We start from the raw sequence: 14,014 nt of genomic DNA on the forward strand, positions 1-14,014 counted from the left end.
CATTATATGTACACATTTACTGAAATAAACACAATCAGGAAAAATTTCCCAAATAAATATTAAACTGAATTTTAAGAATGTTCAAACTTCATCTATGAAAGTGTAATACATGTATTTATAATCTTAAAATAAGAATTTGTATTGGGAAAGGTCTTTTGAGAAAGCGATATGCTGAATCATGCATTGAAGCTCCTTGTGTGACACCATTAGATAACACACCCGTCAAACAGAAAGCAAGACAACACACACCGCTCATTTTATAAACCTATACTCATCTACATATACCAGCTGTTAAGAGTAAATTCACAAAAGCACATCCAGTAACAGTTATAAAGTCTGCCCTACAATGATGGCCAGTGATCCAGTAACAGTTATAAAGTCTGTCCTACAATGATGGCCAGTGATCCAGTAACAGTTATAAAGTCTGCCCTACAATGATGGCCAGTGATCCAGTAACAGTTATAAAGTCTGTCCTACAATGATGGCCAGTGATCCAGTAACAGTTATAAAGTCTCCCCTACAATGATGGCCAGTGATCCAGTAACAGTTATAAAGTCTCCCCTACAATGATGGCCAGTGATCCAGTAACAGTTATAAAGTCTCCCTACAATGATGGCCAGTGATCCAGTAACAGTTATAAAGTCTGCCCTACAATGATGGCCAGTGATCCAGTAACAGTTATAAAGTCTGCCCTACAATGATGGCCAGTGATCCAGTAACAGTTATAAAGTCTCCCCTACAATGATGGCCAGTGATCCAGTAACAGTTATAAAGTCTCCCCTACAATGATGGCCAGTGATCCAGTAACAGTTATAAAGTGTCCCCTACAATGATGGCCAGTGATCCAGTACAGTTAAAAGTTATAAAGTCTCCCCTACAATGATGGCCAGTGATCCAGTAACAGTTATAAAGTCTCCCCTACAATGATGGCCAGTGATCCAGTAACAGTTATAAAGTCTCCCTACAATGATGGCCAGTGATCCAGTAACAGTTATAAAGTCTCCCCTACAATGATGGCCAGTGATCCAGTAACAGTTATAAAGTCTCCCCTACAATGATGGCCAGTGATCCAGTAACAGTTATAAAGTCTCCCCTACAATGATGGCCAGTGATCCAGTAACAGTTATAAAGTCTCCCCTACAATGATGGTCAGTGATCCAGTAACAGTTATAAAGTCTCCCCTACAATGATGGCCAGTGATCCAGTAACAGTTATAAAAGTCTGTCCTACAATGATGGCCAGTGATCCAGTAACAGTTATAAAGTCTCCCCTACAATGATGGCCAGTGATCCAGTAACAGTTATAAAGTCTGTCCTACAATGATGGCCAGTGATCCAGTAACAGTTATAAAGTCTGTCCTACAATGATGGCCAGTGATCCAGTAACAGTTATAAAGTCTGTCCTACAATGATGGCCAGTGATCCAGTAACAGTTATAAAGTCTGCCCTACAATGATGGCCAGTGATCCAGTAACAGTTATAAAGTCTCCCCTACAATGATGGCCAGTGATCCAGTAACAGTTATAAAGTCTCCCTACAATGATGGCCAGTGATCCAGTAACAGTTATAAAGTCTGCCCTACAATGATGGCCAGTGATCCAGTAACAGTTATAAAGTCTCCCTACAATGATGGCCAGTGATCCAGTAACAGTTATAAAGTCTCCCCTACAATGATGGCCAGTGATCCAGTAACAGTTATAAAGTCTCCCCTACAATGATGATCCAGGCCATGATGGCCAGATCCAGTAACAGTTATAAAGTCTCCCCTACAATGATGGCCAGTGATCCAGTAACAGTTATAAAGTCTCCCTACAATGATGGCCAGTGATCCAGTAACAGTTATAAAGTCTGCCCTACAATGATGGCCAGTGATCCAGTAACAGTTATAAAGTCGTCCCTACAATGATGGCCAGTGATCCAGTAACAGTTATAAAGTCTGCCTCCATACAATGATGGCCAGTGATCCAGTAACAGTTATAAAGTCTCCCTACAATGATGGCCAGTGATCCAGTAACAGTTATAAAGTCTCCCCTACAATGATGGCCAGTGATCCAGTAACAGTTATAAAGTCTGCCCTACAATGATGGCCAGTGATCCAGTAACAGTTATAAAGTCTCCCTACAATGATGGCCAGTGATCCAGTAACAGTTATAAAGTCTCCCCTACAATGATGGCCAGTGATCCAGTAACAGTTATAAAGTCTGCCCTACAATGATGGCCAGTGATCCAGTAACAGTTATAAAGTCTGTCCTACAATGATGGCCAGTGATCCAGTAACAGTTATAAAGTCTCCCCTACAATGATGGCCAGTGATCCAGTAACAGTTATAAAGTCTGTCCTACAATGATGGCCAGTGATCCAGTAACAGTTATAAAGTCTGCCCTACAATGATGGCCAGTGATCCAGTAACAGTTATAAAGTCTGCCCTACAATGATGGCCAGTGATCCAGTAACAGTTATAAAGTCTCCCCTACAATGATGGCCAGTGATCCAGTAACAGTTATAAAGTCTCCCTACAATGATGGCCAGTGATCCAGTAACAGTTATAAAGTCTCCCCTACAATGATGGCCAGTGATCCAGTAACAGTTATAAAGTCTGTCCTACAATGATGGCCAGTGATCCAGTAACAGTTATAAAGTCTCCCCTACAATGATGGCCAGTGATCCAGTAACAGTTATAAAGTCTCCCCTACAATGATGGCCAGTGATCCAGTAACAGTTATAAAGTCTCCCCTACAATGATGGCCAGTGATCCAGTAACAGTTATAAAGTCTCCCCTACAATGATGGCCAGTGATCCAGTAACAGTTATAAAGTCTCCCCTACAATGATGGCCAGTGATCCAGTAACAGTTATAAAGTCTGTCCTACAATGATGGCCAGTGATCCAGTAACAGTTATAAAGTCTCCCCTACAATGATGGCCAGTGATCCAGTAACAGTTATAAAGTCTGTCCTACAATGATGGCCAGTGATCCAGTAACAGTTATAAAGTCTCCCCTACAATGATGGCCAGTGATCCAGTAACAGTTATAAAGTCTCCCCTACAATGATGGCCAGTGATCCAGTAACAGTTATAAAGTCTGCCCTACAATGATGGCCAGTGATCCAGTAACAGTTATAAAGTCTGCCCTACAATGATGGCCAGTGATCCAGTAACAGTTATAAAGTCTCCCCTACAATGATGGCCAGTGATCCAGTAACAGTTATAAAGTCTGCCCTACAATGATGGCCAGTGATCCAGTAACAGTTATAAAGTCTAAAGTCTCCCTACAATGATGGCCAGTGATCCAGTAACAGTTATAAAGTCTGCCCTACAATGATGGCCAGTGATCCAGTAACAGTTATAAAGTCTGCCCTACAATGATGGCCAGTGATCCAGTAACAGTTATAAAGTCTGTCCTACAATGATGGCCAGTGATCCTGTAACAGTTAAAAAGTCTGTCCTACAATGATGGCCAGTGATCCAGTAACAGTTATAAAGTCTGTCCTACAATGATGGCCAGTGATCCAGTAACAGTTATAAAGTCTGCCCTACAATGATGGCCAGTGATCCAGTAACAGTTATAAAGTCTCCCCTACAATGATGGCCAGTGATCCAGTAACAGTTATAAAGTCTCCCCTACAATGATGGCCAGTGATCCAGTAACAGTTATAAAGTCTCCCCTACAATGATGGCCAGTGATCCAGTAACAGTTATAAAGTCTCCCCTACAATGATGGCCAGTGATCCAGTAACAGTTATAAAGTCTCCCCTACAATGATGGCCAGTGATCCAGTAACAGTTATAAAGTCTGTCCTACAATGATGGCCAGTGATCCAGTAACAGTTATAAAGTCTCCCCTACAATGATGGCCAGTGATCCAGTAACAGTTATAAAGTCTCCCTACAATGATGGCCAGTGATCCAGTAACAGTTATAAAGTCTCCCTACAATGATGGCCAGTGATCCAGTAACAGTTATAAAGTCTGTCCTACAATGATGGCCAGTGATCCAGTAACAGTTATAAAGTCTCCCTCTACAATGATGGCCAGTGATCCAGTAACAGTTATAAAGTCTCCCCTACAATGATGGCCAGTGATCCAGTAACAGTTATAAAGTCTCCCTACAATGATGGCCAGTGATCCAGTAACAGTTATAAAGTCTCCCCTACAATGATGGCCAGTGATCCAGTAACAGTTATAAAGTCTGTCCTACAATGATGGCCAGTGATCCAGTAACAGTTATAAAGTCTCCCCTACAATGATGGCCAGTGATCCAGTAACAGTTATAAAGTCTCCCCTACAATGATGGCCAGTGATCCAGTAACAGTTATAAAGTCTCCCCTACAATGATGGCCAGTGATCCAGTAACAGTTATAAAGTCTGTCCTACAATGATGGTCAGTGATCCAGTAACAGTTATAAAGTCTCCCCTACAATGATGGCCAGTGATCCAGTAACAGTTATAAAGTCTCCCTACAATGATGGCCAGTGATCCAGTAACAGTTATAAAGTCTCCCCTACAATGATGGCCAGTGATCCAGTAACAGTTATAAAGTCTGCCCTACAATGATGGCCAGTGATCCAGTAACAGTTATAAAGTCTCCCCTACAATGATGGCCAGTGATCCAGTAACAGTTATAAAGTCTGCCCTACAATGATGGCCAGTGATCCAGTAACAGTTATAAAGTCTGTCCTACAATGATGGCCAGTGATCCAGTAACAGTTATAAAAGTCTGCCCTACAATGATGGCCAGTGATCCAGTAACAGTTATAAAGTCTCCCCTACAATGATGGCCAGTGATCCAGTAACAGTTATAAAGTCTCCCCTACAATGATGGCCAGTGATCCAGTAACAGTTATAAAGTCTCCCCTACAATGATGGCCAGTGATCCAGTAACAGTTATAAAGTCTCCCCTACAATGATGGCCAGTGATCCAGTAACAGTTATAAAGTCTCCCCTACAATGATGGCCAGTGATCCAGTAACAGTTATAAAGTCTGTCCCTACAATGATGGCCAGTGATCCAGTAACAGTTATAAAGTCTGCCTACAATGATGGCCAGTGATCCAGTAACAGTTATAAAGTCTCCCCTACAATGATGGCCAGTGATCCAGTAACAGTTATAAAGTCTGTCCTACAATGATGGCCAGTGATCCTGTAACAGTTATAAAGTCTGTCCTACAATGATGGCCAGTGATCCAGTAACAGTTATAAAGTCTGCCCTACAATGATGGCCAGTGATCCAGTAACAGTTATAAAGTCTCCCCTACAATGATGGCCAGTGATCCAGTAACAGTTATAAAGTCTGTCCCCTACAATGATGGCCAGTGATCCAGTAACAGTTATAAAGTCTCCCTACAATGATGGCCAGTGATCCAGTAACAGTTATAAAGTCTCCCCTACAATGATGGCCAGTGATCCAGTAACAGTTATAAAGTCTGTCCTACAATGATGGCCAGTGATCCAGTAACAGTTATAAAGTCTCCCCTACAATGATGGCCAGTGATCCAGTAACAGTTATAAAGTCTCCCCTACAATGATGGCCAGTGATCCAGTAACAGTTATAAAGTCTGCCCTACAATGATGGCCAGTGATCCAGTAACAGTTATAAAGTCTCCCCTACAATGATGGCCAGTGATCCAGTAACAGTTATAAAAGTCTGTCCTACAATGATGGCCAGTGATCCAGTAACAGTTATAAAGTCTCCCCTACAATGATGGCCAGTGATCCAGTAACAGTTATAAAGTCTCCCTACAATGATGGCCAGTGATCCAGTAACAGTTATAAAAGTCTGCCCTACAATGATGGCCAGTGATCCAGTAACAGTTATAAAGTCTGCCCTACAATGATGGCCAGTGATCCAGTAACAGTTATAAAGTCTCCCCTACAATGATGGCCAGTGATCCAGTAACAGTTATAAAGTCTCCCCTACAATGATGGCCAGTGATCCAGTAACAGTTATAAAGTCTGCCCTACAATGATGGCCAGTGATCCAGTAACAGTTATAAAGTCTGCCCTACAATGATGGCCAGTGATCCAGTAACAGTTATAAAGTCTGCCCTACAATGATGGCCTCCAGTAACAGTTATAAAGCTCCTACAATGATGGCCAGTGATCCAGTAACAGTTATAAAGTCTCCCTACAATGATGGCCAGTGATCCAGTAACAGTTATAAAGTCTGCCCTACAATGATGGCCAGTGATCCAGTAACAGTTATAAAGTCTGCCCTACAATGATGGCCAGTGATCCAGTAACAGTTATAAAGTCTGCCCTACAATGATGGCCAGTGATCCAGTAACAGTTATAAAGTCTGCCCTACAATGATGGCCAGTGATCCAGTAACAGTTATAAAGTCTGCCCTACAATGATGGCCAGTGATCCAGTAACAGTTATAAAGTCTCCCCTACAATGATGGCCAGTGATCCAGTAACAGTTATAAAGTCTCCCCTACAATGATGGCCAGTGATCCAGTAACAGTTATAAAGTCTCCCCTACAATGATGGCCAGTGATCCAGTAACAGTTATAAAGTCTCCCCTACAATGATGGCCAGTGATCCAGTAACAGTTATAAAGTCTCCCCTACAATGATGGCCAGTGATCCAGTAACAGTTATAAAGTCTGCCCTACAATGATGGCCAGTGATCCAGTAACAGTTATAAAGTCTCCCTACAATGATGGCCAGTGATCCAGTAACAGTTTATAAAGTCTGCCCTACAATGATGGCCAGTGATCCAGTAACAGTTATAAAGTCTGCCCTACAATGATGGCCAGTGATCCAGTAACAGTTATAAAGTCTGCCCTACAATGATGGCCAGTGATCCAGTAACAGTTATAAAAGTCTCCCCTACAATGATGGCCAGTGATCCAGTAACAGTTATAAAGTCTCCCCTACAATGATGGCCAGTGATCCAGTAACAGTTATAAAGTCTCCCTACAATGATGGCCAGTGATCCAACATAAGTACAGTATCAGTACAGTTATAAAGTCTGCCCTACAATGATGGCCAGTGATCCAGTAACAGTTATAAAGTCTCCCCTACAATGATGGCCAGTGATCCAGTAACAGTTATAAAGTCTCCCCTACAATGATGGCCAGTGATCCAGTAACAGTTATAAAGTCTCCCTACAATGATGGCCCCCAGTAACAGTTATAAAGTCTCCTACAATGATGGCCAGTGATCCAGTAACAGTTATAAAGTCTCCCCTACAATGATGGCCAGTGATCCAGTAACAGTTATAAAGTCTCCCCTACAATGATGGCCAGTGATCCAGTAACAGTTTATAAAGTCTCCCTACAATGATGGCCAGTGATCCAGTAACAGTTATAAAGTCTCCCCTACAATGATGGTCAGTGATCCAGTAACAGTTATAAAGTCTCCCCTACAATGATGGCCAGTGATCCAGTAACAGTTATAAAGTCTGTCCTACAATGATGGCCAGTGATCCAGTAACAGTTATAAAGTCTCCCTACAATGATGGCCAGTGATCCAGTAACAGTTATATAAAGTCTGATCCTAACAGTCTCCCTACAATGATGGCCAGTGATCCAGTAACAGTTATAAAGTCTCCCTACAATGATGGCCAGTGATCCAGTAACAGTTATAAAGTCTCCCCTACAATGATGGCCAGTGATCCAGTAACAGTTATAAAGTCTGTCCTACAATGATGGCCAGTGATCCAGTAACAGTTATAAAGTCTGTCCCTACAATGATGGCCAGTGATCCAGTAACAGTTATAAAGTCTCCCTACAATGATGGCCAGTGATCCAGTAACAGTTATAAAGTCTCCCTACAATGATGGCCAGTGATCCAGTAACAGTTATAAAGTCTCCCTACAATGATGGCCAGTGATCCAGTAACAGTTATAAAGTCTGTCCTACAATGATGGCCAGTGATCCAGTAACAGTTATAAAGTCTCCCTACAATGATGGCCAGTGATCCAGTAACAGTTATAAAGTCTGTCCTACAATGATGGCCAGTGATCCAGTAACAGTTATAAAGTCTGTCCCTACAATGATGGCCAGTGATCCAGTAACAGTTATAAAGTCTCCCCTACAATGATGGCCAGTGATCCAGTAACAGTTATAAAGTCTCCCCTACAATGATGGCCAGTGATCCAGTAACAGTTATAAAGTCTCCCCTACAATGATGGCCAGTGATCCAGTAACAGTTATAAAGTCTGTCCTACAATGATGGCCAGTGATCCAGTAACAGTTATAAAGTCTCCCCTACAATGATGGCCAGTGATCCAGTAACAGTTATAAAGTCTCCCCTACAATGATGGCCAGTGATCCAGTAACAGTTATAAAAGTCTGTCCTACAATGATGGCCAGTGATCAAGTAACAGTTATAAAGTCTCCCCTACAATGATGGCCAGTGATCCAGTAACAGTTATAAAGTCTCCCTACAATGATGGCCAGTGATCAGTAACAGTTATAAAGTCTCCCCTACAATGATGGCCAGTGATCCAGTAACATTTATAAAGTCTGCCTACAATGATGGCCAGTGATCCAGTAACAGTTATAAAGTCTCCCTACAATGATGGCCAGTGATCCAGTAACAGTTATAAAGTCTGCCCTACAATGATGGCCAGTGATCCAGTAACAGTTATAAAAGTCTGCCCTACAATGATGGCCAGTGATCCAGTAACAGTTATAAAGTCTCCCCTACAATGATGGCCAGTGATCCAGTAACAGTTATAAAGTCTCCCCTACAATGATGGCCAGTGATCCAGTAACAGTTATAAAAGTCTGCCCTACAATGATGGCCAGTGATCCAGTAACAGTTAACAGTTATAAAGTCTCCCCTACAATGATGGCCAGTGATCCAGTAACAGTTATAAAGTCTCCCCTACAATGATGGCCAGTGATCCAGTAACAGTTATAAAGCCTCCCCTACAATGATGGTCAGTGATCCAGTAACAGTTATAAAGCGAGTCACCCTTACAATGATGGCCAGTGATCCAGTAACAGTTATAAAGCGAGTCACCCTTACAATGATGGCCAGTGATCCTATTAAACAGATTTCCTCATGGTTACATGACAGCAGTTCATATAATTATACCTGTACCAGAACTTCATATTAATACAGAGGTTTTAAGATCCCAAAACAACGTGGGTAAAGTATGATTTACTGTTGATTAGTCCCATCTTCTGGTGAGTATGACGTCATAAAAACCACATCAAAATATGATATCACAATCACTGGAAGGTGGGACTAATCGACGGTAAATTGTATTGTACTCACATTGTTTTGGGATCTAGGAACCTCTGTATGATACTTGTTTCAGTAAATCTGTGTGCAAGGATGACTAGTGACACATGCAATAACAATGGGAAGTGTACGGTCTGAATGGCTTTACATGCAGCACTGATGAAGGAGAAACACACTCTCAAGGAGAAACACACTCTCAAGTGATGTGTAGAGGACTCCAAAACATGTATGAACTGGTGACCATTTATTGATAGGTCTTAGATGTGTGACACAGAAGTCTTGTGACTTTGGAGTAGATCATGTCCAATAAGTTTTCTGTACATTACACAACAGACATTTTCTGTACATTACACAACTCTGTACATTACACAACAGACATTTTCTGTACATTACACAACAGACATTTTCTGTACATTACACAACAGACAGCCCAGCAGTACTTAGTACAGGTTAATGTCTACCTAAATACAAAGCTTGTTGTTATCTATACCTAGATTGTGACTTTGGTATTGGCATATCAATAAACACAAATCTTTACTTTATCTATAATTTACAATAGATAAATCATTACTGGTAATCTGTTAGTATTCAGTACCAACATCCAAACCCATTACATTATGTATCTGAAGAAATATTTTTAGAAAATTCTGTCATCAAATGATTTTTTTACAAAATAGAATGCTATTGTATTTATAGTGTATGTCACAATTCTGGATATGTATTACATAACAGACATCTGATGTACCGCTGTGTCACCTCTCACAAAACAAACAATTAGTTTCCTGTATTTGTTGAACACAAGTTTTATAAGGAAGATGGAAAGACAAAAGAAGTGAAACTGCACACAGATCAGTACCAGGTAGCAGCTTGCCAAGGTATGGCATTTGTAGGATCCTTCCTGTAAAGTGGGCGGTAACACATTAATCATACAATTAATGACTTAGTATCAGGATGATCTGTGTTAGTATGAACCTCTGAATGGAACATTAACTTATTGAAAAGACATTCACCAGAAGTGAATGTTTATATATGTGATAGTCACCTTCAATCTACAAGGTTCCTGACATATAGAGTTGTTGTCTGATGAGAAGTTATCAGTGGATGATTATTACAGGTATGAATAGGTGAGTTACACCACTGAGAAGCACAGACTACAAGGCTTTCAGACTTTGACTGAGAAACATCTATTGTCCCATATCATACCTTGCTTAGCAGTGGACAATTCATCAAGGACATCTTCCCTTTTGGCAAGTTCTGTGAGCAGGAACTGACGGTCATTGTCGTTACAAGTGAGAGCCTCTCGTAAGTCTTTCCGTAGCTTCTGTTCATACTTGATGCGGTCCCTGAGTTCTTGCCTCAGCCACTTCATCTTACTTTTGATGTCTGCAGTGGTTGCACATGGACCATTGGGGGCACCCTTCACAGCTATGACTGTCTGACGCTTCTCCATAGAACCTGTCGCTACTAACTCCATCAGCGAGTCCACCTCAGATACCATATCATATACTAGGCCCTGCAACAGTATATACAACACTTATAACATCATTAATCATATACTAGGTCCTGCAACAGTACCGGTGTAGCATGGTATTTTGAATCATGGTATATTGACCCCGGGGTCAAAATACCTTTATGGTGAAATGAACCCCCCCCCCCCCCTTCTAAAAGATACTATAACACTTGAAGACATAATATTTTCTTCTCATTTATGATAAACTCTAAATTGGGATTAAGTTAGACCTATGGCTAGCAGTAGAAGGTTTTTTGTTTTTTTTTGAGGGGGGGGGGGGGGGGGGGGGGGGGTTGTTTCAAAGTACCATGGCAGGCATGTTGAAATGACTCCCACTCTTCCCAGTCCAATTAATTTTTTTCAACTGACATTTAACTGTCTTAAGATACAATAAAATCATAAATATCATGAATTTTATTAATATTTAGTGTTATTTACAGAAACTGAATATGAGGACATCATATTATGGGGGGGGGGGCAAAAGGGGGGGGGGGGGGGGGGGCAAAAGACCATGGCCATTGTGAAATGATCCCTCTTTGCAATTCCTTTTTTTAGGGCTATTTGAAATTTTGTAATCATAGTTTGGCTTTTTATATAATGTACTTAACAAAACTGAAAACCATTTTGTTTTTAAGAATGTTTGGGGGGAGGGGTGTTCAAATCACCATGGCTATGATTTTCAAATTGATTTGGCCTATTCATACAACTGATTTCAATAATGTGCTATAGAAATTTTGTGATTATTTGATATCAATAGTTTTGAAGTTTGTTGGAAACGATGGAAACCAATTAAAACAAAAAACCTCATTTCAAATCTAAAATATTTACACATGATTTTCATATTTAAAGATTGAAATACATGTTTGCATTAAATTTGCATTTTGTTCAGGAAATATGACCATGATACATACTACCTTATTATTTAAGGTACTGTAAATGTTGATATTTAAATGTCACATTAAAATTATGACCGCATGCAACCATACACCAAATTAACTCAAAACATGATATCATAATATATATTTTCAGTTGAAAAATTTAAGGCCATATCATATCGGGGGTATGGACAAAAGCCCCTCCAGACAAATATAGATGCATGGTCATTTGCCCTGTACATGTATATTGTTGGTGAATTAATTTGGATGAAAATTTTAAGCATAAACCATATAGATTAAGATGATATTTTCAGTTCTCGTAGTCATACTTTTTGCAAATAACATTTAATATTCATTAAAATCATACTATATATGATTTTATTGAATCTTTAGGCAATGAAATGTAAATTAAAAAGATATAATTGACGTGGGGATGGGGGATTCATTTCACCATGGCCATGGTATTTTGACCCCCCACCCCTCCACCTTCCCCTTCTAAGTTGAAGTTCTCATAATGATAGTTTTTTTGCAAATGACATTTGATATTCATTAAAATCATGATATATATAATTTTATTGAATCTTTAGGCAATGAAATGTAAATTAAAAAGATATAATTGACGTGGGGATGGGGGATTCATTTCACCATGGCCATGGTATTTTGACCCCCCCTCCACCTTCCCCTTCTAAGTTGAAGTTCTCATAATGACAGTTTTTTTGCAAATGACATTTGATATTCATTAAAATCATGATATATATAATTTATTAAATCTTTAGGCAATTAAATGTAAATTAAAAAGATATAATTGACGTGGGGATGGGGGATTCATTTCACCATGGCCATGGTATTTTGACCCCCTCCCCTCCCCCTTCCTCTTCTAAGGTGAAGTTCTCATAGTCATAGTTTTTACAAGTAACATTTAATATTCATTAAAATCATGATATATTATACAAATATTTCATGGGTTACTGTGCTCTAGTTCATAATATTTAACCCAAGGTGGTGGTAATCTTCAAATATTATATTGTACTCGGCCGAAGGGGAACCTACATGTGAAATTTGAGAAAGATCCATTCAATACTTTCTGAGAAATAGCGATAACAAACTTTGAATATAAAAATCCAAGATGGCTGCCTGGCAGCAATCTTGTTTACCGATCGGTCCCAAATCACAATATGCACAACTAGCGCCCTAGGGGAACTTACATGTGTATTTTGAGACAGATCCCTTCAGTACTTCCTGAGAAATAGCGATAACAAACTTTAAATAACAAAATCCAAGATGGCTGCCTGGCGGCCATCTTGTTGACCGATCGGTCCCAAAATGCAATATGCACAACTAGGTCACTAGGGGAACCTACATATGAAATTTGAGACAGATCCCTTCAGTACTATCTGAGAAATAGCCATAACAAACTTTAACTATCAAAATCCAAGATGGCGGCCTGGCGGCCATCTTGTTCACTGATTGGTCCAAAAATGCAATATGCACAACAAGGGCCCTAGGGGAACCTACATATTAAATTTGAGAAAGATCCCTTCAGCACTTTTTGAGAAATAGGGATATCAAACCTTAACTATCAAAATCCAAGATGGCCGCCTGGCGGCCATCTTGTTTTTCCGATCAGCCTAAAAATCTGTATGGCACAAATAGGGACCAAGGGTAACCTCCATGTGAAGTTTGAACAAAATCCCTGCAGCAGTTTTTAAGAAATAGTGATAACAAGCATTGTTTATGGACGGACGACGGACGGCGGATGGCGGACCACGGACCACGGACGCAGGGCGATTTGAATAGCCCACCATCTTATGATGGTGGGCTAAAGATATAATTGATGTGAGGATGGGGGATTCATTTTACCATGGCCATGATATATATGATTTTATTGAATCTTAAGGCAATTAAATGTAAATTAAAACAAGAGGCCCAGAGGGCCTGTATCGCTCACCTGGTTTGTAATGCCAAGTAATGTTCTGAATACAGGTTCATTGTTTCTTTTCTGAAGGAATTTTAATATTAACCTCTAAATCCCCTATTGGGCCCCGCCCCTCCTGCCCCCATCGGGTCAGAGCCAAAATTTATACAAGTTCTGTTCCCCTTCCCCCAAGGATGTTTATGGCCAAATTTGGTCACAATCCAAGCAAAACTCTAGGACAAGTAGTGATTTATAGGATTTACCTCTATTTCCCCTATTGGGCCCCTACCCGTCCTGCTCTCAGGGGGCCAGAGCCAAAATTTATACAAGTTCTGTTCCCCTTCCCCCAAGGATGTTTGTGGCCAAATTTGGTTACAATCCATGCAGAACTCTATGACTAGTAGCGATGTAAAGGATTTACCTCTATTTCCCCCCGCCCCTCCTGCCCCCGGGGGACCAGAGCCAAAATTTATACAAGTTCTGTTCCCCTTCCCCCAAGGATGTTTGTGGCCAAATTTGGTTACA

General features: G+C 40.5%; 1 protein-coding gene across 2 annotated transcripts in view; it reads right to left on the minus strand.

Annotated features, from left to right (window-relative positions):
* Window positions 1–14,014, minus strand: part of LOC138319411 (centrosomal protein of 128 kDa-like) — an 80,280-nt gene that overhangs the window by 8,307 nt on the left and 57,959 nt on the right. The window contains exons 22-23 of one of the 2 annotated variants that reach the window (XM_069262525.1): window positions 10,393–10,702; window positions 10,046–10,087 (exon numbers count right to left, since the gene is read on the minus strand). In XM_069262525.1, coding sequence (XP_069118626.1) covers window positions 10,046–10,087; window positions 10,393–10,702 — 352 coding nt within the window. The remainder of the gene's footprint in view (window positions 1–10,045; window positions 10,088–10,392; window positions 10,703–14,014) is intronic. The other variant, XM_069262526.1, reaches the window with a different exon arrangement.

The sequence above is a fragment of the Argopecten irradians genome, chromosome 3 (assembly GCF_041381155.1).
Source record: "Argopecten irradians isolate NY chromosome 3, Ai_NY, whole genome shotgun sequence".
NCBI classification, from domain to species: domain Eukaryota; kingdom Metazoa; phylum Mollusca; class Bivalvia; order Pectinida; family Pectinidae; genus Argopecten; species Argopecten irradians.